The following is a 27,824-nucleotide window of genomic DNA, read 5'->3' on the forward strand; positions in this document are numbered from 1 at the left end:
GAATGCAGGGAGATGGCAGATGAATTGAACAGGTATTTTGCATCGGTCTTCACTATAGAGGACACAAGTAACATCCCGAAAATAGCTGTAAACCAGGAAATGGAAGGGAGGGAGGAATTTGGGAAAATTATAGTCACCAGGGATGTGGTATTAAGCAAATTGTTGGGGCTGCGGGCTGACAAATTCCCAGTCCAGATGGACTTCACCCTAAGATCTTGAAAGAAGTGGCCAATGAGATAATTTTCCAAAATTTCCTAGATTTGGGGAAGGTTCCATTAGATTGAAAAAAAGCAAAAATAACTCCTATATTCCAAAAGGGAGGGAGACAGAAAGCATGAAACTATAGGCCAGTTAGCCTAACATCTGTCACAGGGGAAATGTTAGAAGCCATTGTTAAAGATGTTATAGCAGGGCATTTAGAAAAATTCAAGGCAGTCAGGCAGAGTCAACATAGTTTTGTAAAAGGGAAATCATGTTTTACCAATCTATTGGAGTTCTTTGAAGGAGTCATATGTGCTGTGGATAAAGGGGAACCGGTGGATGTACTGTACTTAGATTTCCAGAAGGCATTTGATAAAGTGTCAAATAAAAGGTTATTGCAGAAAATAAAAGCTCATGGTGTCAGGGGTAACATACTGGCATGGAGATAGAAGATTGGCTAGTTAACAGGAAGCAGAGAGTTGGCATAAGTGGGTCTTTTTCTAGTTGGCAGGATGTGATGAGTGGTGTGCCACAGAGATCAGTGCTGGGGCCTCAACTTTTTACAATTCATATAAGAGACCGAAGGAATGGTTGCTAAATTTGCTGATGACACAAAGATAGGTAGGAAAATAAATTGTGAAGAGGATGTAAGGAGGCTACAAAGTGACATAGATAGGTTAAGTGAGTGGGCAAAGATCTGGCAAATAGGGTATAATGTGGGCAAATGTGAAATTGTTCATTTTGGCAGGAAGAATAAAAAGAAGCTTATTTAAATGTTGAGAGATTGCAGAGCTCAGATTCGGAGGGATCTGAGTGTCTTCATACATGAATCACAAAAAGTTAGTATGCCAGTAAAGCAGGTAATTAGGAAAGCTAATAGAATGTTGTCATTTATTGTGAGGGGAATTGATTACATAGGCCAGAATTTTCATGTCGGCATGCGGGGGCGAGCCAGGCACACCCGACGCGTAAAATGACACGATGTGTCATTGGGCGTGTGTCCCAATGTCACCGCGCGTCATTCCGATCTTCCGTTCGGCGGGCGCGCACTGGAGGCAGTTGCCAACTGCCGAATTGTCAAAGGCCTGTTAAGGCCATTAGGAAACTAATTTAGATAATTAACAGGGCTACCCGTCCAACCTTAAGGTTGGCGGGCAGGCAAAGAGCCCAAGCGGCTTCGCATTTATCAGGAAACCTCATCCATGGGCAGGATGAGGTTTCCTGAAGGTTTTATTAAATACATTTTTTTTTCACAATTCATGAGGGGACATGTCTAAATAATTTTTATCTTTACTTATTTAAAAATTTCAATCTGAACTTAATCTCCCTGAGGCAGCCATGTGCGCAGGCTCCGACCCTCCCTCTTGCCCCTGTCCGCACAGGTAGCGCTGAACGCTACCGGCCGTGCATCGCGCTGGGCGAGCCTTTATTGGCCCGCCCACGAAAAATGGCGGCTCTGCCCGCAATCGGCTCTGTGCCCACCTGAGCCCGCTCCTGACCGGCCCGCCCGACAGGCAGAAAATTCTACCCATAAGTAGGAAGGTTATGCTTCAGTTGTATTGGTGAGAACACGTATGGAATATTGTGTACAGTACTGGTCTCCTTATTTAAAGAAAAATGTAAATGTGTTAGAAGCAGTTCAGAGAAGGCTTACTGGACTATCACCAGGAATGGGTGGGTTATCTTATGAGGAAAGGCTGGACAGATTAGGTTTGTATCCACTGGAATTTATAAGGGTAAGAGGCGACTTAATTGAAACCTTTAAGATCCTGAGGGGTCTTGACAGGGTGGATGTGGACAGGATGTTTCCTCTTGTGGGAGAATCTAGGACTAGGGGTCACTGTTTAAAAATAAGGGGTTGCTCATTTAAGGCCTGCCCAGCGTGAATAGCGGCTCCCGAGGTCAGTGGGAGTGGGCGGGCGGCGGCGGGACTGCAATGACCACCGGGTCCAATGGCGACCCCATGGCCTGTTTTAAAAAGTTCCTGCAGCTTTTCAAAGGCTGTGATTCACGGCCAGTGGAAGGACTCCCCAGAGCGCTGCTGGTGAGCAAGCCAGGCAGGAGGGTAGGGCAGGGGGTCACCGTGCCCCTTGTTTTTCTGACGATTGCCTTGCTGCCCTCCTCGAGGAGGTGGCAGCACGACAGGAGGTGCTGGTTCCCCAGGACGGGAGGAGGAGGCCCCAACACATGACCAAACATGCCTGGGAGGAGGTGGAAGAGATTGCCTTGGACTACCTCTTGGCCCTGCACCCCTTGTGCCTGTGCCTATCCTCCCAAAGGTGGCTCCCCTGGAGGCTGAATGTGCACTCCTGGCCTCCTCCCCTTCTCGCCCTCCCTCCTCAGAGGATATGCCTCCATTGGAGAGTTCAATTCCCATTCCCAGGCTAAGAGAAGGCTTCCTGAAACCTGCAGGCCTAAAAAAGATTCTTCACTGCAGAGTGCTGACCTGAAGGTTGTGAGTCCAGACCAAGCAGCTGGTATGCGTTTTGAAGTATTGCAGATCACACAGGCAAGTATCAGTAACTTTGAAAAATCAATCACGACCCCACTGAGCCCTCTTATCCTGCCCGTGGATGAGGTTTATAGAAATGTGTCCTACCTGCCTGCCCGTTGCGTCCGTGCGCCGACCTGACGATCGCACTGGTGCCAAAAAATCGGCGTCAATTGGCGCCTCAAGGGCTTAAGTAGCCCGTTAATTAATGGCGGGCGTGCATCAGAGATCATAGCGCACCCGCCCAACGAAATATCGCGGTAACGTCAGGATGCTCGCCTGAAGTCACCGCGCGTCATTTTATGTATCGGCGTGTCATCCCGCCCCCGCACGCCAACAGGAAAATTCTGCCCTATGTTTCTTAATTTCTAGCTTTTTATATAATTTATAAAATTTTCTCTGTTTTGACTACTAAAGTCCAATACCACTGTTACATATGTGTGATATACATGGAATGCTCTTAGGAAATAAATTTCCACTTCAATTATCTAAATTCTTTAAAAATTCTTTTTTCATTTGAACTGGCTATATGCACACTATTATGAAGCAAAATAAAACCAAACTCAAAAATAAATTGTCTTTTGATGGTCTGTGGCTCTGGGCCGGGCCTTTCCCAACCTAAACTGCCACTCGATGGCGTGGCATGAGTAAAAGTGAGTGAGAGAGAGTATGAGCGAGTGTGAGTGAGTGAGTGAGTGAGAGAGTGTATGAACCCTGAGACTGGGAGTGAGCCAGATACACACACACACAGGATGCTTGTTGCAGGGACACACACACACACAAAAACAAAACTATCCACACACCGGGCTGAGAGAGGAGGAAAACCCAGGCTGAAAAGCACCCACTCCTGATTCCCACTTTTGTATGAATTCTGCCAAGGCCTGCTCATATTGTGCACCGTCAGGGACAAACACAAGGTTGGTGTTAGTTAAACCCAACTCCTTAGCTTGGCTCCAGTCACCTCCCTGAACCTGGTTACCAGGGGCAGGATTTTCCGCACCCACCCGCCGCTGGGATCTTCCGGTCCCGTGGACTTCTGGCTGGGGCACCGCTTCGCTCACAGCAGGTCTGCGATAGGGCCGGAAAGTCCCAGCCCAGGACTTGGGGGCTAGTCTGCCCCTCTCTAGTCTGCTTCTTGAACAAAAAGGCAAAAAAGGTTTTATTAGTTAGCTCTGCTGCATGGCACTTTTTAATGGTCATTTTTATTAATTATTCATTTTTAAATTATTAATTTATTGCTTTGACGTGATTTTTTTTTGCTCACCAAATTGTTTATTTTTTCTTCATACCTTAGGTTTTTTGTGAAATTCATGTTTTATTTTGTGCCAAACTAGATCTCAGGCAGCTATGATGGGTTCCTTGCTTAAGGGGAATGAAAGGCTCACAAGAAGTCAGATGGTTTTTTGAAAGGCTGGAAAAGGGGGTTAGTTTTACTCCAATAGAAATGGGAAGTTTTGGAACTGCTCAGCATGTCTGATGGCATCTGTGCAGAGAGAAACGGAGGTCAGTGACTCTTCATCAGATCATGGACCTGAAGTGTTGAATCTGCTTCTCTCTCCACAGATGCTGCCTGGCCTGCTGAGTCTTTGCAGCATTTTCTGTTTATATTTCAAATTTGCAGCATCTGCATACCTTGCTCTCCTACTATATATGCCATGCTGAGCATTTGTAAGTGTGGTTAGTTTCAATTTAGCATAAGAAATCATTTATCACTCAATGTAAAGCATATTTTTTCCCTTAAAGCATACTTGTGTGGATAGTGTTACGGACAGAAAGGGGTTTAATTTAGAACAGCCCTGATTTCTCCACTCACTACCCATCAGTAAACAGAAAAGTGTTTTTGGTTTTTGATTCCCCCTTTATAAGTGGTGGCTTATTTTCCCCAACCCTTCAGTTTTGGAGTGATATAATCCTCTATTAATAAACCCACAGCAAACTTGAGGTAAGGTAAAATAAGAGGGATAGTTTATTTTACACACACACACAAAACATTGGAAGGGGTTTTGCAACATCCACCCCTTTTTTACATTCATACAATAAAAGGGAGAAAGGGAAAGAAAGAGGTTCAGGGCAAAGACCACGATAAAAATAAATAAGAATTATTGTTTCATGTGAGTCCAGAGTCCAGTAAGTCACTGTCCAAGGAAGGTTCTTTCAGTTAGCTTTGTCTGGCGGAAGCCCTGGTCTTTTCCTAGGAACTCAGTTGAAGGCTGAGGCAGGTGAAGATGCACAAAGTATTCTTGTATCCTGAGAATTAGTTCACTTTGTAGGTGAAATACGGGGTTCTTTCGGGAGACCAGGCTTTGAGAGGGACAGAGGTCAGAGGCAGGCTGCTATAGTCTTGACTATAGTCTGGACTCTGCAGTCTATAGTCTGGACTCCTTTTATCACTTCCAAAGCTAAACAGTAATTGAATATGGAATCCGAAAGCTGTATAATTAAAGCAATTCAAACAGTTAAATCTCAGTCATGTGACAGAGTGGTTTCGGGTGGATTGAGCTAACGAGTCCCCTTGTTAAAACCCCATTATATTTTGACCAGGCAACTGTGGAACCATTAGCACAACATTAGAGATGAGGAGTCACAAATAGCTCTGCCTTTGTCCAAAGCTGGCTAGTGCAGACGTCTCATCTACTAGTTCTTTGCACAGGCTTGGCTGGAATGTTCAAACAATGCAAGTCACATTCCAGGCGGTTGATGAATGATGAATTCGCTTTTGTCCATTGAAACTGCTCAGAATTTTACAGAACTACCAACATGTGACTAGCTGCAGCCATTTTATCAACCCAGCAACTATCCATTAAAAAAAAAGAATTTAAACAATTGAATGTGGAAGAGAAACAAATTTATTTTGGATTTTTTTTCCCTCATGCCTTCTCGGCCATGACAATAGAAATAACATATTATTGCAGGTGAATTGGTTGGTGCGAATTGGTTTTGCCATTTTTAAACTTTGAAGTGAAACCAGGAGTCATGCACCAGTACAAAATGTCACTGTTAGTTCAAGATATTCTCATTTGTACATGGGATTTATGTTTGCAGTGCTTGTGAGGTTTGTTGTGGAGTATCTAAAAGACACTCGACACAGAGCTGGCTGTAGGTAAATTCAAGCAGTAGATTTTTATTCAGTACAAGTGTACACACATGGGAAATGCTCTTTCAGAATGCTCTAAAAGACTATTTGAAATTACACAGTTTCTGTTGGTTATATATGTCATATTTAGAATAACTCCTCTTTAATTTACAATGTTCTTATCTTGTATGTCTAATTGTTACACCCTTAATTACAAGTGCATTTACCACATAAACACAGAATGACCTGTTCATCACTTCCACAGTTCCGGAGGAATTTGTGAAACAGTCATGGAATGACCTGACCTTTAGCACAAACGATGTTCACAGTTCATTGTAAAATAAAACCTTTGCTTATCTATTCTGATATTTTGCTGCTGTGCCTAGTCATCTGCATATCTTGACCCTGAGGTCAAGCTATCAGTTTATTCCAGTGTAACTCATAGACCATTCATCAATTTATTTTATCCTGACCCAAAGGTCACATTCCTTTAGCTTTATCATGGACTGACCCATAGGCTAGTCATTAACTTCTGGGCCTGGCCAAAAGGTCATATTTGTTCTAGTTTTTTTTTAACTGCAAGCGCTTTTTAAAACTTATATCCTCAACTTGGCCAAGCCTGGGTAATCCCATGACGCATCCTGATATGCCTCTTCAGGTTCAAGTCTTTTGGATGTTGCTGTCCGGCTATTACATAGGGCCAGGCTCAAAGAAGCAGTGCTGGTTGCGTAATATGGATGACCAAGTTGTTTGTAATTGCCTGACAAAGCCGTAGTTGTAAATTGTATCATACTAAAACCTGAGCTTTTGATGGGCTTTATAAATAGAGGAATAGAGTACAGAAGTCAAGAAGTTTTGCTAAACCTATATAAAACAGTTCGACCCCACAGTGACAATGGTTCCCAATTCTAGCACCCGAAGGATGTGAGGGGTTGGGGGTTAAATTAACGTGGGGAGGGTGAGGAAGATGGGGAGGCAGGTGAAAATAAAGGCCCTGGACACAGGAGAAGCACTAGGGCCCATGATTTCACTCCCTGGTCCTGGTCACAATGACCAACTGAAGCCAGTTAAGATCCTTCACTGTTAACTATGCACCCTCTTTTTTGTGTCATCTGACAATTGCGATATTGAGTCCCTTAACCATGAAGCACAATGGATCCAACCCTGACCGGATGGTACAACTAGTTACATCCATCTAATCCCAGAAACGCCCATTGACTGTCACTGTTTCGTGTTGTTAGTCAATTTCTAATTTTTTGTGCCTTAATTTTAGCATTGTTTCCTGCACAATTTAATTATGCAATATAGGGTTCCATAATATGGAGGAATTTTATTTTTTAAACAAAAATATAAAATAAAATTGAGAATTAAGTGTGGTAAACTCTTATGCTTTTATTTTTGTACTATATATAAAACACATCATGCAGCGTTTATTATATTGGAGGGGTTTGTAACTATTGTCAGGAAACAGCCAGTGTACTGGAAGAATATAGAATAAAATGTCTGTCTAAAACCTTTGCTGTTATCCTTTTGAAGCTTCCATAAAAATTAAATAATAAAAGAGTTAACTAGTTAAAGCTTGAAAGATTATTAAAAATATGTTACATGTAGGGAAAATTCACAAGTAGCAGCATGTTCTTGCCATTCTGTATATTACTAAAGAACAGCACATTCACTACTTAATGTGACAGAGATTGCAAACAAACAGCAGTAACGTTCTTGTGTTAGAGAAGAATTGTCAATGCCTCTACTCATGGGCCAGAATTTTACAGCCCTGTCACGGCAGGGACGTAAAATGTGGCGAGCCATTCTAAACTCCATCGAGTTCGGCGGGAACGTAAAACTCCACTGCCATGAAATTCCGCCCAAGATGTATCTTTTGCACACTCATATTCTCTTTCTCTTCCTTTTAGGATAATCGATTCCCCAAAGGAACATGGTTGGACTCAGCGACTTCTATTCAATCTGTCCTCTGCTTACCAATGGTCACCGCCAGTAACGAATTGATAGGTGTTTTGGAGTTGCGTCGACAACGTGGCAGAAATCCTTTTGACAGTGAGCAACAGCAGGTGAGTTTCTACTCTTGCTGTTGAGCAGAAGTCTCGTTAACCCTGAGACTTGCACATAAGGCAAAGATGCAGCTATTAACTAATATTTCTATGACATTCAACAGCCCTAAAATATTTAGGCATGGCCAGTCCAGAAAATCAGCATGATTCCAAACTTTGGTGATTTATTATACTACCTGTAAACTACTGATTACGAACGTAAAATTATTGCCATGTCTGTGAGATAAAGTTTCAAGTAATATGGAGTTCCACCAATGACTGAGTGGCTCAGTATGCTAATGAGCCATGTGTACCAGGAAGCTGACAGATTTATACTGGCCTGAATCTTGCGTTCCAAGGTCGGTCACGCACGTAAAATTGCGGAAAAAGACACCGGGCATGCGTCCTGACATCATTGCGCATGTGTGCAATATTGAGGTCAGCAAGTGGGCATGAGAGTCGGAGCAGCGTCCACCAACAATTAAAGGTCCAATTAAGGTCATTAAAAAAGCCTGCGATTTTACGTTGCCCATGCAATGACTTTTAGCTCAACGCACAGGCAAAATGGGTGGGCACAATTCATGTTTTAATTCGTTTCCTCATCCACGGGCAGGATAAAAGGCCCCTAGAGCAGCTGCACTTTCTCTGTCATTGTCAGTTCTTTGCTGTGTGAGTACAGAGTTGTCCCAGAGTTTCTTGGCATCTCGTTTGATTGTCAAGCCTGCCTTTCAACACCTCAGGTCCTCATCTTCCCTGGAAGGTTCCCCCGAGTATTGCAGCATAGTGCTCCGTCATTTTCAAGGCACTGGTCCTCTGCATCCCATCTATTGGGGGTAGTGTATTCTGCTGGTGGAACTTCCTCTGAAGAGGAAGAGAAGGGCAGGAGGGAGAGGAGGCCAGGTGGGCGCAGGCAGTGTCCCAGGGACAGACCTTTAAGAGGAGAGGCATGAGTTCAGTGGGTTCAGGGCCTGCAGAGAGGCCAAGGTGGGAGGGCACACCAAAGGCGCCACTACCCAGCGTGTAGAGGATTCAGACAGCGCTGCAACTACTTCCAGGTGTCCGAGGTCCAGTGCCGCAGGAGATTCAGCCTGTCCAGGGACACAGTGACAGCAATATGTAACATGATAGATCCGGAAATCACCTCCAACTGTGTGGGCGGACACCTCATGCCGGTGGCTTTGAAGATCACAGTGGCCCTCAACTTTTATGCCTCCGGTTCTTTTCAGGGCTCAGTGGGGGATCTGTGAGGCATTTCTCAATCAGCGGCACACAGTTGCGTCAAGCTCATGACTGATGCTATCTTTAGACACTTCCGTACGTTCATCCATTTCAGACAGATGAGGCGAGCCAGGCGGAGAGAGCACGAGGCTCCATTGCGATGGCTGGGCTCCCCCACATCCAGGGTGTAATAGATGTCACTCACGTGGCCATCAAGGTGCCAGCAGGTGAGCCTGGAGCTTTCGTAAACAGAAAGGGGATCCGCTCAATGAATGTTCAGATTATCGGTGACCACAGGACACAGATTCTCCAAGTTTGTAGCCATTACCCTGGGAGCTCAAATGATGCTTACATCTTGCGGCACTCACAGGTACCCAGGCTGTTTTTGGCTCGTGCATGAGTGGATGGATGGCTCCTGGGTGACAAGGGCTATCCCTTGAAGAGCTGGCTGATGACCCCACTCCGTTACCCAAGAACTGAGGCCAAGGAGAGGTAAACAGGACTCATGCTTCCACAAGGGCAGTGGTGGAGAGCACCATCAGGCTGCTGAAGATGCTCTTCAGATGCCTGGACCAGTCAGGGGGGGAGCATGGCAGTATCCTCCAAAGCGTGTCCCCCCTCATAGTTGTCGCATGCTGCGCCCTGCACAACCTGGCTCTGGCAAGGGGGGACCCATTGGAGGCTGAGGAAAGTGAGGCAGCTCCATAGGCCATGGGGGATGACTCAAGTGATGGCTCAAAGGAAGAGCCTGGGAAGGCGCAGGGTGGGGACCTCGAGGCAGAGGACTGGAACCTTCATGGAGGCAGGGACATGAGGGAAGCTTCCAGTGAACTTTCTGTTAGGCATCCAAGGCGCATTGATGCCTCGTCAAGCCAATGGCACTGTCTCCTTTGCTAACAATTGATAAATGAGAACCCAACCCAGCACGCCAGCACCACACAATGCCATATGTTTATAAGCCTGTGCTGCATCTGGCACCTATTCATACCAACCAGCCAATTCAGCAAATAAATGTTTAAAAACAAAAAAACTGCGGATGCTGGAAATCCAAAACAAAAAATAAAAAATACCTGGAAAAACTCAGCAGGTCTGGCAGCATCGGCGGAAAAGAGTACAGTTGACGTTTCGAGTCCTCATGACCCTTCAACAGAACTAAGTAAAAATAGGAGAGGGGTGAAATATAAGCTGGTTTAAGGTGGTGGGTTGAGGTGGGGGGGTGGTTGTTGGGACAAGCAAGCAGTGGTAGAAGGAGATAACCAAAAGATGTCACAGACAAAAGAACAAAGAGGTGTTGAAGGTGGTGATATTATCTAAAAGAATATGCTAATTAAGAATGGATAGCAGGACAAGCAAGGTAGCTCTAGTGGGGGTGGGGTGAAATAAGACTAAAAGGGCATAAAAGGTATAGATAAATGTTCGGTGGAATACATTAAAAATAACGGAAATAGGTGGGAAAAGAAAAATCTGTACAAATTATTGGAAAAAACAGGGAGGAGGGGGAAGAAATGGAAAGGGGGTGGGGATGGAGGAGGGAGTTTAAGATAAAATAAATGTTTATGTTACTTCACATGAACAAACAAAGAACAAAGTGTCCGTTCCTAACCCAAGCATCAAAATAATTAATGCAAAAAATGTCACCTGTGACATGCCCCTGTTGTGCTCAAGGTGCCTTCAACTTAATTCTGGGGGTTGCTCCTCACTGTCAGTGGTGTTGGAGGCAGCCTGCTGACTCTGTAGTCCTGATGGTCCTGATGACCTTGGCAGTTGCCCTGTAGCCGCCTAGCCTGAGCAGTCTCTGCCTGGCAGGGTGCATCCAGCCCCATGGCTGGGCACTCCTGGGTCGTTGCGGCATCTTCAGATGTAGTGACCACTGGCAGAGGGGTGGAGGAGCTGGTGTCCTTGTCCAGAACGCCCTGGAAGAAGCCTACAGAGATGACAGGCAGCTCCTCTGCCAGCGTGAGGTGTGTTTGCACCTCCCTGCTCACCATTGATGAACAGAGACCTAGCAGGGAGACTAGGTGCCTCATCCATCTCTCACGCTGGCAGTGTTCTCCTGAGGTCACTGCCTGTGTGAGGGCTTGCAGGTCCGAGTGCAACCCCAGGAACCCCTGAGTCTGCTCCTGAAGCTGCCTCTCCACAAGAGCCGCCACTCTCACAATGGAGGAGGCTATGCGCTCGGTGTTAAGGGTCAAAGCAGAATCCCTGCTCTGCATGGACTCCTCCATGACGGAAACCGTGGCTTGCAGACTCTCATGGATCTCCGCCAGTTCTCCCCGCGCATCCCAATGGACATCCAGGCTCTGCCTCCTGTAGGATAACTCCAGAGGCTCATCATCTGCCTCGGATGCAGCATGGTCCTGGTCTCCAGCTGTGCTCCCACTGTCGGCTCCCTGGGACCTCTCTGCCTCTGCCAGCTCCTCATGCGAGTGTGAAGTGCCCTCGCCACTGTGCATTGCTCGCGGAGCCAAATAACTAATACCCACCAACATGTGAGTATCTGCGCTGGTGCCTGGTTCAGAGAGACAGTGTGATGCTGGTGCAGGTGTGATGTCTTCCTCTGAGCTCAATATGGGATCCTTGGAGTCGCTGGCAGCTCCTGCGCACCTGCGGGAGGAAGGCATAAGTTCAGTACACTCAATCATCAAAGTCACTATGCATGCTAGGCGGACTGAGGAGACAGTGAAGACCTGCTGCATGGTGCCATCTGCATTGGAGCTTCAATAGAAAGATGTAACTTGTGGAGTGCCACAAGGATCAGTCCTAGGGCCTCAATTATTTACTATCTATATTAATGACTTGGAGGAGGGGGCAGAGTGTAATGCATCCAAATTTGCTGACAGTACAAAAATAGGTGGGAGGGCATGTTGTGATGAGGACATAAGAAATCTGCAAGGGGATATAGGCAGGCTGAGTGAGTGGGCAAAAACTTGGCAGATGGAGTTTAATGTTGGAAAGTGTGAGGTCATGCACTTTGGTAGGAAGAATCAAAAGGCAGACTATTATTTAAATGGAGAGAGACTCCAAACAAGTGCAGCACAGAGGGACCTGGGTGTTCTTGTGCATGAATTTCAAAAAGTTAGCATGCAGGTGCAGCAAGTAATTAAGAAGGCAAATGGAATTTTGGCCTGTATTGCTAGGGGGTTGGAGTTTAAAAATAGGGAAGTTTGTTACAACTGTACAGGGTGTTGGTGAGGCCACACCTGGACCACAGTATACAGTTTTGGTCCCCTTATTTAAGTAAGGATATAGTAGCATTGGAGGCAGTTCAAAAGAGACTCACTAGGCTGATTCCTGGGATGAAGGGGTTGACTTATCAAGAACGGCTAAACAGGTTAAGCCTTTATTCATTAGAGTTGAGCAGAATGAAGGGTGATCTTATTGAAACGTACAAGATTCTGAAGGGGCTTGACAGGGTAGATGTTGAGAAGATATTTCCACTAGTGGTGGAATCTCGAAATAGGGGACATAGTTACAGAATAAGGGGACACGCATTTAAAACTGAGATGCGAAGGAATTTCTTCTCTCGGAGGGTCGTGAATGTCTGGAATTCTCTACCCCAGAGGGTTGTGGAGGCTAGATCACTGAAAGTATTTAAAGAGGAGATAGATAGATTTTTTGAAATATCGGGGAGTTGAGGGCTATGAGGAGCTGGCACTAAAGAGGAGTTGAGACCTGGAGCAGATTAGCCATGATCTTATTGAATGGGGGGGACAGGCTTGACCCATACCAAAACAAGTTGGTGCTTTCAGAACAAGAAGGGCAAAAATTGGAGAAGGTATTGGATAAAATTATCCGAGTTTGGTCAGATTATATGTTAAACGCATATTTTGTGTTCTTTGTTCTAGATTGCCACTGCAAATTTAGCATGGGCATTGGTGGCATTACATCAAGTTCAGGTAGGATTCCAGCATTTTCTGATTTTGTTTCAGATCTCCTGACATATGCATGTGCTGGCAACTTTGTTCTTTTTCACCCTGTACTACTCTGTGCTCTTTATCTTGCATGCCATCCTTGGGCACTTCTCACTTTCTCACACATCTTTCACAATTTTCCAGATGTGAGAAATTACTAAAGAAAAAGGTGTTGTTGCAGATCACTGAAGAAAAAGGAAAGAGAGAAAAAGGGGCAGTAACAGACAAAGAAAGAATAACAATGAGGAAAGAGGAGAATTAATGGAGTCACAAGATAGAGTAACACAGAAATACACAGGAGAGTGCCAGGAACAGGTCAATGGAGATCAAGAGAAAGAATAACAAAGTCAAGGCTGAATTTTTGTGAAGGAGACAGGAAGCATGAGTCAGGAATGTTCCTGGCTCCGCAATCCCGTCTCCATTAAGGAGACCCTGCCTGTCATATTTTCATTCTGGGGAGATGGGGCATGTTGGATTCAGGCCCACTGCCTCCAGAGGCAGACCCGTGGCGGCAACAGAGGCAGGCTGGAGGATGGCAATACTGGCAGGCTAGAAGGCCATCCTTTGTTTAATGGTGTGTCAGTCCAGTTGTAATCATGACTGTCAGGCCCTCAAGCCCTCACTTTTCACAGACCCACAGCCCCTTCATATGTCCCAAGCCCCTCGATGCCTCCCATATCTGTGAGATCAAGCAGCTTAAAATGGGACATTCTTGAGGTGCTATGAGCCATCAACGGCAACAGAATTGTACACTGCCACTATCTATAGCCTCAAGGTCCAGCCTACCCTTTATTATACATGATCATCAAGGCAGGGAACCAACCCTGATTCAATGAGGGGTATAGAAGAACATGCCAAGTCCAGCACCAGACTGAAAATGAAGTGTCAACCTGGTGAAGCTAAAGCACAGGATTACATGCATGCTAAACAACATAAGCGGCATGCTATAGACAGAGCTAAGTTATACCTTGTTCAACAGATCAGGTCAAAGCTCTTCAGCCCTGCCACATCTGGCCATGGATGATGGGGATAATTAAGTTCAACCATCTTCTTTTGATATTTAATAGTATTACCATCGCTGAGTGCCCCATTATCAACATCTTGGGCTTGTCATTGCCTAGAAATGAGTAGTCACATAAATGTTGTGGCAATTAGAGTGTCTAGGTCAGAGACTGGGTATTCTGTGAGGAGTAGTTTAGCCCAAACTCCTTAAAGCCTGTCCACCACCTAAAAGGCACAAGTCAAGCTGTTGATTGAATACATTCCACTTGCCTGGACAGGCCAAAACTCTAAAACATTTGGTACCATTCAGCACAAAGCAATCTGCTTCATTGTTGCCTCATTATAGGAGCATAGAGCACAGAAGGAGATCATTCAATCCATCATATCTCTTCTGGTTCTTTCAAAAAGCTTGCTGAATATTCTCACTCACATGCTTTTTCCCCATTGACCTGCAATTTTTTTCCAGTTATAGTCTGTATCTAATTCCCTTTTGGAAGTTACTATTGAATTTGCTTCCTCCACCTTTTCAAGCAGTGTATTCCCAATCATAACATGCTGTGTCTCCTCATCTCCCCTCTAGTTCTTTTGCAAATTATTTTAAATCTGTGTCCTCTAGTTACTGACCCACCTGCCAGTAGAAATTGTTTCTCCCTCTTTACTCTTATCAAAACCGTTCATCCGCTAGCTTAAACATCCACTCACGCACAATCATGCACACATGCTTAATTGAACTCAATGGGGGCAAAAGTCCTTTCGATATATTGCCCTGATATGAAAACTCCTCTTTCAGATTTCCAAAGGTCTCACCAAGCAGAGTGAAATGAATGATTTTCTGCTGGATGTATCCAAGTAAGTGATTTGTATTTTTTATTTGATAAATACATTGGTTGAGATGATCATTTATACAAAATGTTATGATATGGCAAGTGGTATGTGCCAGGCTGACCAAATCCCAGAAGGAAACTTTGTCACGCTATCACAATGATTTTGCAATTTGTATCTCTTACGAGAAGGTTTGTGCACTGAAGTCAGAAGTAATGAGTCCACTACCACTTTTAGCGATTTTAAAGATTAAATTAAAACATTAATTAACAAAAGAAAAGAAAAAGTTAAACACACACAGGATTACAGTTACACAGTTACTTAGGCCAGAATTTTCCCGTTGGCGATTTGGGGGCGGGGCCCACTCGCCGACAGGAAAATGACACGGGATGACGTCGGGAGGAACCCCTGACGTCATCCCAGTCCATTTAAATTTTTAGGAAGGTGGAAATCAGCGAAATTGAGGCCATTGACAGGATCATTAAGCTCATTGAAAGACCTGCCCGTCCAACCTTAAGGCTGGCGGGCAGGCCAGGAGCCCCAGCGGGCTTCTGAAAAAAGATAAAACCTCATCCACTGGCAGGATGAGGTTTCATCTCAGTTTTTAAAAAGTTTATTAAAGTTTCACTCATATTTATTAACATGTCCCATCTCGTGTGACAGTGTCACATGAGGGGGACAAGTTAACAATGTTTTTCTTTCTCTATTTTTAAAGTTTTTTATAAACATTCAGCGCTCTCCCTGAGACAGCACTTAGTCTCAGGGAGCAGTGTGCTCTTTCGTGCGCATGCGCGAAAGAGCGCACTTTGACAGATGAGGAATCCCTCCACCCCCCCCCCCACACAGGAAGCGCATATCGCTTCCCACTGGGCAGGCCATAATTGGCCCGCCCACGTAAAATGGCAGCCGGCCCCGTTTTGGCGACGGAGTTTGGCTGCCTGCCCGCCGCCGAGCCAGTGGGGCCTGCCCGCCCATCAAGGTCAAAATTCTGGCCTTAGTCTTATAACAGTTCCCAAAATTTCTGCTTAACTAGACTTCCAACTACACACCCCTTTCAGGTAACAGTCCAAAATAGATTTTTAAGCTATAAAACATCCAGCAAGATTACCACAAGCACCCACTGTTTCGATAAGGGAGATATTTCACAGCTTCTTTCCTCCCCTCACTTGACAATGGAATTCCAAGGCTTTTAACATAACCTTGGTTCCTGGAACAGCAGACTTCTCCAGGGTGGCTAGAGGCTTTTCCATAAGTCTATTTCACACAGTGCTCCTTTCAAGATCTCACATGGCCACACCCATACAGTCTTCCATCCTTCTTTACACATATTTCCTCCTTTTTGATCTGTAAATTCCATTGTTTCAACCTGTCTTTGGAAGTTATTTTCCCAGAATATAAAACCTTTCATGTTGTCATTATGGCCAGCACTTTTGGGAAAAATAAATGTAATAATTTTGCCTTATTTATCTTGCCAGTTGTAAATATCTTACCATGTCCCTTTGAAAAGTCAACAATCGCTCCCCTTACCCTAAAACTGCATATTCCACTCTACTTAGCTCATCCATTAGCATTTCAAATACCTGTTTTTTTACACTTAACCCCTTTGATGATTCAAACCTTGCAGTCTTACAGCCTGCAGTTTACTTAAATTATTCACACACACGGAAACATGCACACACACACAAACATAAGCCTGCTTTAAAGTATCCCACAGTAATATCAGGAAAAATATGATAATTCCTTTACAAAAGTGATATATTGTTACAATCCACTTAGAAACCGATAACTTTTAATAAGAGATGAATTTCCCAAATGAACAACGGAAATAACCAAAGAATGAGATTTCACATTTTAAAACTTTTATTCTAACAAGCAAACAAAAATCCATGTAGATTAAACATTAATTAACAGGCAGCTAATACACCAAACTAAAGAAAAAGTACTTTTGTATTAACTAACTCAGTCGGAGAACGTCTTAGAACCCCTTCTGGCAGATATGCAGCAATACAAGAACAAGTCCAAAGTTACTCCCAGCTCTGCATCAGGCTCACTTCTCCCTGCCATACTAGGTCAGAAATTCCAGTGTCTTTCAAAAGTCATTACACTCAGCCTGAGTCTTCCAAATTCCAATAAAAAATCCATGCCATTAATGGCAAAATTATGAACCGCCCCCCTATTCAAATACTTAAAGCTTTTCTCAATCTGATTCAAATTTGCCTGCTTCCTTTCCTCTTTGAAACTCAATTTTTCCCTATTCCTTTCCTCTCTTTGTATTTTTTCTTCTTCTAGTTTTTCTCTTTCCCTCTCTTTCTCTATAGAATTCAAGTTTTTTTCATTGTGCTGACTCCAATTCAAGTTGTTTCATTTGCAATTGAATTCTAGCTGACTCAACTCGAGTACTATTGGGATCAACCTTTTCCTCCTCAAGTTCAGGTGCTGTGCTAATACTTCAACAATTTCTGCCTTTTTAACTCCTACTTTTAAGTTGACCCCTAATTTCTCTGCCACAGTCTTCAAATTAAGTTTGTTAATTATTGCAAGGCACAAACATACAGGTGTTCTCTCCACAGAAATGCCTGAACATTGCAAGTATCCATGTTGATTTATCACAGAACACAGCAAAAGTATAAGTGAAATTTTCTCCCAGTTCTTCCGTCTCCGTCATATCTATTCTGATGACATAAATTTCCACAACAGTGCTTCTGAGACATCTTTTTTTCCTCAACTGAGGATTCCTCCGCACCGTGGTTGATAGGGCCTTCGACCGTGTCCGCCACATTTCCCACACTTCTGTTGTCACCCCTTTCCATAACCATGATAGGGTTGTTCTCACCTTCCACCCCATCAAATTCTGTATTCAACAGATCATTTTCCACCATTTCTGCTGCCTCACGCATGTTACCACCACCAAACACATCTTCCCTTCTCCTTTCAGCATTCTGAAGGGATCGTTCTTTCCGTGATACCCTGGTCCATTCCTCAGTCACCCCAATACCAGTCCCTTTCCCACAGCACCTTTTCATGCAAACGTATGAGATGTAGCATCTTTCCTTTTACTTCCTCTTTCCTCACCATCCAAGGCCCCAAACACGCCTTCCACGTAAAGTGTTGTTTTACCTGTACTTATTTCAATCTAGCATACTATATTCGCTGCTCAAAATGTATCCCCCGCTACATTGGGGAGACCAAACACGGATTGGGTGATTGCTTTGCAGGACATCTCCATGCAATCCGCAAGCATGATCCTGAACTTCTGGTGGCCTGTCATTTTGATTCTCTACCTTACTCTCACGCTGGCATTTCTGTCCTTGGACTACTGTACTGTTCCAGTGGGGCTCAATGTAAGCTTGAGGAGCAGCACCTTTCATCCTTTGATTAGGCACTTTACAGCCTTCTGGATTCAATGTTGAGTTCAACAATTTCAGAACATAATCTGTATTCCATTTTGTTTCCTATCATTTGCGCATTTTGTATTTTTTTTTCAATCAGCAGCATACCTGCTTTGAGCAAATCTGTTTCTTGTTTAGCCCCATCTCCAATCCCTTTGGTCCTGTAAGACTAACTCTTTTGTCATTTAATCTCCCCAGTCTTCCACCCTAACACAGGTCCTTGCCCCACCTATCCCTTGCACAAAACCTATTACATCTCCAACTTTTCCCAGTGCTGATGAAAGGTCACAGACCTGAAACGCTAACTCTGTTTCTCTCCACAGGTGCTGCCACAATCTGATGTGTATGTCAAGTATTTTCTGTTTTATTTCAGATTTCAAGCATCCTCAGTACATTGCTTTTCAATTCATAAAATCTTGTTTGTTTAAACTATGGATAATTCCAGTGTACCTGTTTACAGCCTTTGGGTTTTGATTCTGTAACAGCTCACAATTTGTTACGATTCCTGTAGAAATCGATAACTTCTAAAAATAGATTAGTTTCCCAAACGACCAATGGAAAGGACTGAAGAACAAGATTCCCTGTTTTAAGACTTTCACTGTAACAAAGAAAAATCAACATAGATTAAACATTAATTAACAGGTATCTAATTCACCAAACTAAAGAAAAGGTACATTTGCATTAACTAACGAATGCAACCGTGAAACGTCTTACAACCACTTGCACTGTGCATCGCACATCTTGCAGATATGTAGCATTACAAGAACAAGTTTAAAATTACTCCCGGTTCTCCAGCAGGCTGACTTCTCCCTACCGTGCTAGGTTGAAGCTTCCAGTGTCCTTCACAAGTTGTTGCACTCAGCCTGAGTCTTCTAAATCTGACTTTTCCCACCAGGGCCCACCTCGACAATTCCTTAGCTCTTAAACCTCTAAAAGTGCCGTTGGTTCCATCTCCTTCCTTTAGAACAGAAAACCAACTCTCACAAACATCCTGATTGGTTGTTAACACAAAAGTCATTCTCCGCTTCACATAACTGTAGCAGCTTTGCTGCTGCACACAGCAGTATCTGCATTCTCTCTCCCTCTCTCTCTTTCCCCTTGTCTAAAAAGTACCTGTCCCAGGTGTGAAAACTATCATTTGATATTTCAATAGGTTTCTGTTGGAGTTTCTTTGCCCATGGCAACTAGATACATTGACCTATCTATGAGCTCCCAATTGCATTGTGGGAGCCTGATTTAAATATTAATAGTTGTTTGGCCGCTCCAAGGCAGCATTCAAACATGCCATGCAAACCAGCAGTAAAAATGGCAGCCTGCAGATTGCACCATTTTAAATTTTTACCAACCCTAACTCTCTCCTGCCCATCATGAGGGATTAAAATGCCCCTCATAATATCAGACTGGGATATATTGCTGAGTGTGGTCAACTTGAGCAGTTGTTTCTCATATTTGTCAAATTTGTTGATGACACGAAAATAAATCTCTGAAAGCAGACAAAGCTGCTAAATTATAGATGTTGAAAATGCACTTGGATGATAGGTTGGAAGAGTTATGGTACGAGATGTTAAGGGTTATGTGGGCTGAATGGTCTTTTCTTGTCCCAGTCTTTTGTTCTTGTGAAGGATTCACTGGTAATTTTTAAAAGGGACATTTGACTTTGACCAGACAGACCAAGAATTGCAATTAAAACTTAATGTAATCATCAAATTAAAAATATACAGTTCCATCTGAAAGCATCACAAAACAAGATTTTAATCAAATTAAAGCTACTCCAAGGACAAAAACTAGTATAGACAGAAGTTTATGGGGTAATATCAGACCTTTTAAAAATGGATAACTAGCTGGCTGCAGGACAGCAAGCAGAGAGCGGGCCCATGGGATAGCAATGCAGAGTAGCGGAAGATGGAAACTGGGGTCCCACAAGTATCATTGTTGCGAGCACTGTTATTCAAATTGTAAGATTGGTTCTGGAGCCACACATGACCCAAAAATGGGTTGCATCACAAGTAGTAATTTAAAGCAGTTTATTAAGAAGTGACCACTTAGATCTGAGACATAAGTTAAATAGACAGGAAAGATTCGTAACAGATGAAAAGGTTTACCAGTCTTGAATTGGACCAAAAGGCAGATGAAGCAGCGTGGTATTGTCAGTCTCTTCTCTTCTCAGTCTTGCTAAGCTACTCGAAATGTTAGGCCAAAACCAGCATGCATGTATTTCATGTTGTCTGAAGTGATTTTTTCACTTCACTGCCCATTTATCGACTTTATTTCTAGAAGGTTAGTGAGTATCTTATGTCAATCACTTATTCTATTGCATCTTCCCATTCAAATGTCCAACTACTGAGGGACAGATACACAAAATATACAGCTTCCTCTTGCCCCTGACATCATCTTGTTGCTTATCTTTTGTAAGAACAGCTCACCAATTTAGGGGTCGCAAGGCCCCATCTTATCAGGCCCAGGAATCTCTACCTGAAGGCCTGTGCCTGAAGGAGCTATGTGATCTAGAGAACATCCTTCTTGAAAACAATTGATTGAGTTATGTCTTTGTTACCTCCAAAACTTGGGACAGAGAGGGAAACCGTATTGCTAAGAAACCACCGTCCTAGCATTTCTTTGAAAATTATTGTTTCCATAACTTTCTATATTATTTTCAAAACTACTCTTTATTACAGAGTGTATTATTAAAACCACCATTCTCTTTTAGCTCCCATTTTCTTATAATATTTTTATTAGTCTGCGTTTATTTGTGCTGCAATATTAAGGGCGAATTTTCTGTTTGGTGGGGGAGGGGTGCGGAATGGGAGTGGGCGGGCGCAGACCCGATCACCACCCACGATCGGGTCCACGCTGGCATTTTACGTGGGCAAGCTAATTAAGGCCCGCCCAGCGTAATGCCCAACTCCCTAGGATAGTGGGAGTGGGCAGATGGCGGCAGGAGTGCATTGTCTGCCGGGTCCAATGGCGACCCGGCAGCCTGTTTATCAGAAGCGCTGGCAGCCTTTGCAAGGCTGCTCACAATGTCAAGTGGAGGGGCTCACCAGAGGGCATCTGGTGAGCAGGCCAGTCCAGAGGGTAGGCCAGTGGAGCAGGTGAGGCTGGAGGGTAGGGCAGTGGAACAGGCCAGGCCGGAGGGTAGGGCAGGGGGGGCCAGTGTGCCCCTCATTTCTCGGATGACTGCCTTGCTGCCCTCCTCAAAGGTGGCAGCACAGCGGGGAGTGCTGGTTCCCCAGGATGGGATGAAATGTGCCTGGGAGGAGGTGGCGGAGGTGGTGAGCTTCCGCGATGTGTGTGGCGCACCTGGGTCCAGTGTCGCAAGCGCTTCAACAACTTCTTGTGCTCTGGCAGGGTGAGTACCAAGTTGGCATTGGTCATGTAACCCAGCTTACAGGGCTTACGCCCCCTGCTGCCCACCACCCCCCCCCCCCCAAGTCTGAGTGTAGGGACTGCATTGAATCATTGACGGCATTTGTCTCCTTTGCTGGGTGGGCAAAAATCTGCCCATGCTGGGGTCAGCCTGAGAGGGTGATGAAGAGATGTGTATTGCCCCTGCAGTATGTGTTGCACTGAGTCCCACATGACAGGTTTGGAGGCAACCTGGAGGAGCTGCACCTAGACGCTGTGTTTGAACTCCAGGACATGTCCAAGTCAGGGTGATGACATGCTGGGAGGGGAGCTTCAAGGTGGCGTGGCAACGAACTATCTGCTGCGCACTGCGCTCCACGTGCTTGTACCTCCTTGCTATAGAAGGATATACCATGTGGTGCCTAATGTGATGTAGGCAGCATGTGTCCAAGGTGGGAGTGGGGGCTTGGGGGCTGGCTAGGGTGTGGAGCAGGCCTAGCATCTTTGTGTGAGTGTTCGGCGGCAACGGAGTGAAGAGGCTCTGGAGCCCTGATATGTCCCACTCTGGTTGGGGTGGACCGTGCGCGAAGAGAGTCCATGTACAATTTGCACAAATCAATGCCCCTTTCTCATTTTCAGGAGAAGAATGCTCAGATCGTTGCAGAGCAGGTGAGGACTCGGGGCGTCCAGGCGCAGATCGCCATTCTTAGCCACTTCAACCTGGAGGCCCTGGATCTGGAGAGGTGCCATGCGCCAAGGCCCACTGGTGTCGGTGAGGCTGGGGTGCCACGGCCAGGTATTTATGCCCAACAGTGAGGTCAGCATTGTCCTCCCAACGGCCACAGCAGAGCTGAGTGTTAATTGATTTAATTTTGCAATATGGCTTGACCATTGGTTATGGAAGGATGAGCGCATAATGATCCGGGGAACAGGGATACACTTTGACATTGTCTCCATGTTAACTGATCCAATGCCCTTGTTCTTCCTCTCAGCATCATCAGAGCAGGGCCGATGGAGGAGCAACAGAGGCCCCCTCTCACACCTGAGGGGCCTGAAGTCTCACTGACATCACACCATTTCTGCGAGGCAGATACTAGCACCTCGGTGGGAATTCGAGTATCGGCTAGTGTCCCGGGGCACAGCGGTGAGGGCACTTCACAGTCGCTGGAAAACCTGGCAGAGACAGAGAGTGCCCATGGCGCCAGCAGTCAGAGGACAGCAGGGCACCAGGCACATGCTCAGTCGGTGCCTGATGATGTGCTTCTGGAGTCGTCCGCGACGCAGCAGGGGCAGGAAATGCGGCCGGATGTGCGGGAGCATCTGGGGGAGACACATGAGGCTATGCTTGGCTTGGTCTCCATGGTGGAGGAGTCTACGCGGACGATCACCGAAGCAATGAGCCACATGTTCGAGCACCATGCATCCTTCATGGAGAGAGTGGCGACTCTCGTGGAGAGGCTCCTCCAGGAGCCCCATCAGAGTTTCCTGGGGATGTGCTCTGACCAGCAAGCCCTCACATTGGCATTGACCTCAGCTAGTTAGTGCCAGTGTGGGAGATGGTTTGGGCATCAACTTTCCCAACTCAGTGCCCATCCATCCACGGTGAGCAGGGAGGTCCAAAGCGACCTCACGTCGGCGCAGCAGCCGCCTGTCATTTCTGCGGGCAACCTTCAGCGCTCTGGATAAGGGCGGCAGCTCCTCCACCCCTCTCCCAGTGACCACTGCATCCAGTGAGGCTGCGACGATTGGGGAGATGCCAGGTTTGGAACTGGCAGCTCCCTCCCAGGTAGGGCCAGCACAGGCTCCATGGGCCAGAGGGAAACCGCCAAGGTCATCAAGGCCAACAGGACAGCAGAGTCAGCAGGCTGTCTCAGAATCCACTCCGAGCGATGGGGCAGCAGCAAGATGTAGCACCCGGAAACAAAAACATAAGGCACCTTAGGCACACCACAAGTTTTTCTCTGGTGCTTTTGTGTTGGCCCGAGGTGAGGTCCTTATGATTTGTTTTCTTTGGCAACACTATTCTCTTTTTTTTGGAATAAGTTGGTTTGCTTGACAGAATAAATTCAGACATGTGACCATGGCTGAGGGTGCCTTTTTCCTTCTGTATGTGTATGATTTCCAAACCTGTAATGAGTGCTTGGTTGGACTCTCGGCTTTATTAACAAGGCCCTCAGTGACTAGCAGATTTTGCACTTAGGTGACGAGTATCGAGCCTACAGACCAGGCTTGTCCTGGTGGTCCATCTGTGGTGTGCTGGCTGAAGGTTTGTTAGATTAAAGCCTCCCGGTTGACCCTGCCTCCATGGAGTATGCCCGGGTCAGCGCCTACCCCCCTCAGCATTTCCTTGTGCATGCTCATCCTTGGACTCACTGCTGGACTCATCGTATGCAGCCGCAGCCACTGCGTCGACATCTTCATCGTCTGCTGCGTCCCCCCTTTCCAGCGAAAGATTGTGGAGAGCGCAGCATGCAACCACTATCACCAAGACACGATCTGGGGGTTACTGGAGTGCGCCCCCTGAACGGTCCAGGTATCGGAAGAGCATCTTGAGAAGACCGATGTTCTCTCCACCACAGCCCTTGTGGAGGCGTGGCTCCTATTGTGCAAGTGCTCAGCTTCTGTTCTTGGATGGTGGAGAGGCGTCATGAGCCACCTTCTGAGGGGATAGCCCTTGTCACCCAGCAGCCATCCTTCAAGCCGGGCTGGAGTACTGAAGAGTCCAGGCTCCTGGGAGTGTCTGAGGATGTAGGTGTCGTGGGAGCTGCCTGGGTACCTTGTACAGGCTTGTAGAATCAGCATCCTGTGATCACACACCATCTGCACGTTCACGGAGTGGAAGCCCTTCCTGTTGACGAAGGCACCGGGCTCACCCGCTGGTGCCTTGATGGCCACATGTGTGCAGTCTATTGCACCCTGGACACGGGGGAAGCCAGCAATGGCTGTGAAGCCTCTGGCTCGCTGTGTCTGGCTTGCCTGGTCCCAACGGTAGTGGATGAAGGTCAGTGCACACCTGAACAGAGCGTCTGTAACCTGCTTGACACAAGTGTGGACAGCTGATTGGGAGACACCGCAAAGATCACCCACCAATCCCTGGGAGGAGCCAGAGGCATAGAAGTCGAGGGCAGCTGTGACCTTCACTCTAAATGCCACCCACAGTGGCATGGGGTGTCCACCCACATAGTTCGCGGAGATATCAGGCCCTATCACCTGACAGATATAGTTGATTGCCTTCCTTGAGAGACAAAGCCTCCTTTGGCCCTGCACCTCAGACATATTGAGGTAGCTGTTTCGCTGCCTGTATACCCTGGTAGCAATATAATGGCATCTTCTGCGGCCCTTCTGCTTTGGACTACCTCTTGGCCCTGCGCCCCTTGTGTCTGTGCCTGTCCTCCCAAAAATGGCTCCCCTGGAGGCTGAATGTGCACTCCTGGCCTCCTCCCCCTTCTAGCCCTCCCTTCCTCCTCAGAGGAGGTGCCTCCAGTGGACAGTTCAGCTCCCATTCCCAGGCTAAGGGAAAGCTTCCTGAAACCTGCAGGCCCGGAAAAGATTCTTCACTGCAGAGTGCTGACCTGAAGGTTAAGAGTCCAGAAAAAGCAGCTGGCATGCGTTTTGAAGTGCTGTAGATCACACAGGCAAGTTTCAATAACTTTCAGAAATAAATGCTTGACTGTGCACACTCGCAAGCCCAGTGACCCCTCTTATCCTGTCCATGGATAAGGTTAATACAAATGTGTACTACCCACCTGCCCGTTGCACCTGTGCGCCAAGCCGAAGATTGCACGTGCGCTAAAAGATCAGCGTCGATTGGCGCCTCAACTGGCCCCGGACATCATTGCACGCCTGCCCAGCGAAATATCGTGATGGCATGCGTCCCGATGTCACCTCCCATCATTTTACGTGCGGACTTGTGGGGCCCACCCCCGAACGCCAAAGGGAAAATTCAGCCCTAGGGCGAGCATTTCCTACACAAAGGCAGATGCAGTGTCAGTGTCAGACTGCTTAAAGCAAGAGATGCTTTTAATTGCAGCTCTACTTTCTGTCAATGAATTATACATTCCTTTGCAAGCTGGTGCCTTATAACTGTCTCCTTCACAACAAAATGAACTTGTGGAAAAAAATTGCAACTGCTCAGAGATGAATTATTTTACCAGTCAGCTTCTTATAATGGCAAAAATAGATTTATTTGCCCCAGCAACCAATTAGTTTGGGTGATTGCCAGTCTTGGGAACCAAAATTATATGCACTTAATTATGGAGTTTCACCATTGATATAAAATGAATATTTTATAATTCTAATGAATATAAGTATATTGAATAAAATATTCAAGAAAGAAAAAGGGCTCAAAACAGAGACCCTGGGATAAAAGTCATGGTTCATGTTAATACTTTAGAGGTAATTTTTAGTTTTGGGAAGATTAAAGTTAAAGGTAAGGTAATTGAAATGCTAGGCTTTAGAGATTGCCAGAAGAAATGGCAGTTCAAAAGGTGACCTATGTTTATTAATGAGGTCAAAATAGAACAGATAGAGCTATAAAATAGCAAGTGGGCATACTTAGCTAAAGAATAGGAGATGTGACACCTCCAAACCTTGCAAGGAGTCCAGAGAGATATTTTTGTTTTGAGAGTTAGAACTAAATTAGTCTTAAGAGCATTCAGTGAACCCTGAAAGGTTGCAAAACCTATTTACTTCATCAGATCAAAAACAAAATTGTAAATGAGGGATAATTAACCTAAAGGTCAGTTTGAGGACATCCTACATCCTCAAGGAGATGGGAGGAGCTTAGGGAGGTTCTCTGGTTTCAGTTTATCTGGTCCTTTGATGAGAGAGTTTGTTGCAGTTTGGACCTTGTGTGGTTTGCAGCACACTAAGAAATAACGGAAGTAAATGATAGTTAGCTAGGCCTGAGCTGTAAGCGGAGCAAAAAAACTGTAACTTCTTCATTCACCATGTGGAATGAGGGTGAGGCTTAATCTCATTTTGAATTTTGTGAGGGAACAGAATTTGGAAGCTTGCCTCGTTTGAAACTAGGAGTGGAATTTTCTATTCCAAAACTAAGTTCTGTGGTGAGGGCAGAAACTGGGAGTGTTTCCCGCCGCGTAGTCCGGTGGAAATTTGTGCCATATCATGCGATACTGGCCTAATTAATTATGCAGTTGAGTATTTCCCGATGTTTTCTGGGTGGACTGGATGACACAGGTCCTGTCATCATATCTGGGTGGCATATTTAAGAGTTGCCCAGACATCAACTTACCCACTGCTGATTGAGGAGATGGCCCGCTGACCCCAGGGAGCCAGATTCAGTGATGCATCCCTCAAAGTGCTGCTCAATGCAGTAGAGGCCAGGAGTAGCATCCTCTAGCCAGAGGATGGAAGGAGGAGGCTGAACCGTCAGGCCAGCACTGCATGGTAGGAAGTCTCCAGGGTGGTCAGTGCCCAGGGCCTCTACCAAACGACTGCCCTGCAATTCAGGAAACTGATGAATGCCCTCTTCTACTCCAACAGGGTAAGTGAACTCTCAGCTGCTCACACTTACTTCACTGAATGGTACAGTGGACATGGGCCTTGGTGGCAAGAGTACCCATCTGTGCAGCCCATGCATAAAAGAGCTACTCAACATGATAAGGTGATGCCTCATAGCCCCACTGCAGCCCATCTAGCCTGCAGGAGAAGAGGCCACTTTGGGTCCATGACCCTTCCACACAGAAAGCTCAGATGCTGTCTGTGGGGATGGGGGGTGTATAGGAGGGGGAAAGGATTAGGCATTGAGGGTATCAGCAAGCGCTGCTAATTACATGACTCTGTGAGTCTTATCCTTCTTTGTGTGTGGGCTCACCGCTCTGGAGGGTGCTGCCCCAGAGCCCTTCTGGACAACCTTCAGTACATCAATCAGATGACACACAATCCAATGGGTTATTTTGTAAGACTGGAAAGATAGATGTAACCCAATTGCTGTCAACCCCATCTTCTTTCTTTGCGCAGGAAAAGTTGAGGCACAACAGGAGAGAGAGAGAGAAGACAGGAGGCAGCTGGCCTGACCTGAAGAACCTCACTGATTTCAAGGAGCGGGCAGCCCAGCTCGGAGGGGAGGAACTGGACTGAGCCTGCAGAGAAAGAGGTTGGCGGGCAGCTTCCACCCAATAAGGATCCATGCATGTCACATAAAAACCTAAGGGTCATGCATTCCTCTATGTTGGAGGCTCATGCCATCACTCGCTCTCTCCTCTCTCACTTACAGGGGCCAGTGGAAGAGGGAAAGGGGGAAGAAGAGGAAGCCCTGTCCAGCAGTTTCTCCAGCCCACAGAGAACCGAGGATATTGGGGA

The 27,824-nt window shown here is 45.8% G+C and overlaps 1 protein-coding gene across 1 annotated transcript in view; it reads left to right on the plus strand.

Moving 5' to 3' along the window:
* pde10a (phosphodiesterase 10A) overlaps positions 1-27,824 on the plus strand; it is a 484,537-nt gene that overhangs the window by 236,976 nt on the left and 219,737 nt on the right. The window contains exons 7-9 of the mRNA XM_078557603.1: positions 7,679-7,834; positions 12,877-12,927; positions 14,735-14,793. Of these exons, the coding sequence (XP_078413729.1) occupies positions 7,679-7,834; positions 12,877-12,927; positions 14,735-14,793 (266 nt within the window). The remainder of the gene's footprint in view (positions 1-7,678; positions 7,835-12,876; positions 12,928-14,734; positions 14,794-27,824) is intronic.

Source organism: Cetorhinus maximus, chromosome 14 (assembly GCF_964194155.1).
Source record: "Cetorhinus maximus chromosome 14, sCetMax3.hap1.1, whole genome shotgun sequence".
Lineage (NCBI taxonomy): Eukaryota > Metazoa > Chordata > Chondrichthyes > Lamniformes > Cetorhinidae > Cetorhinus > Cetorhinus maximus.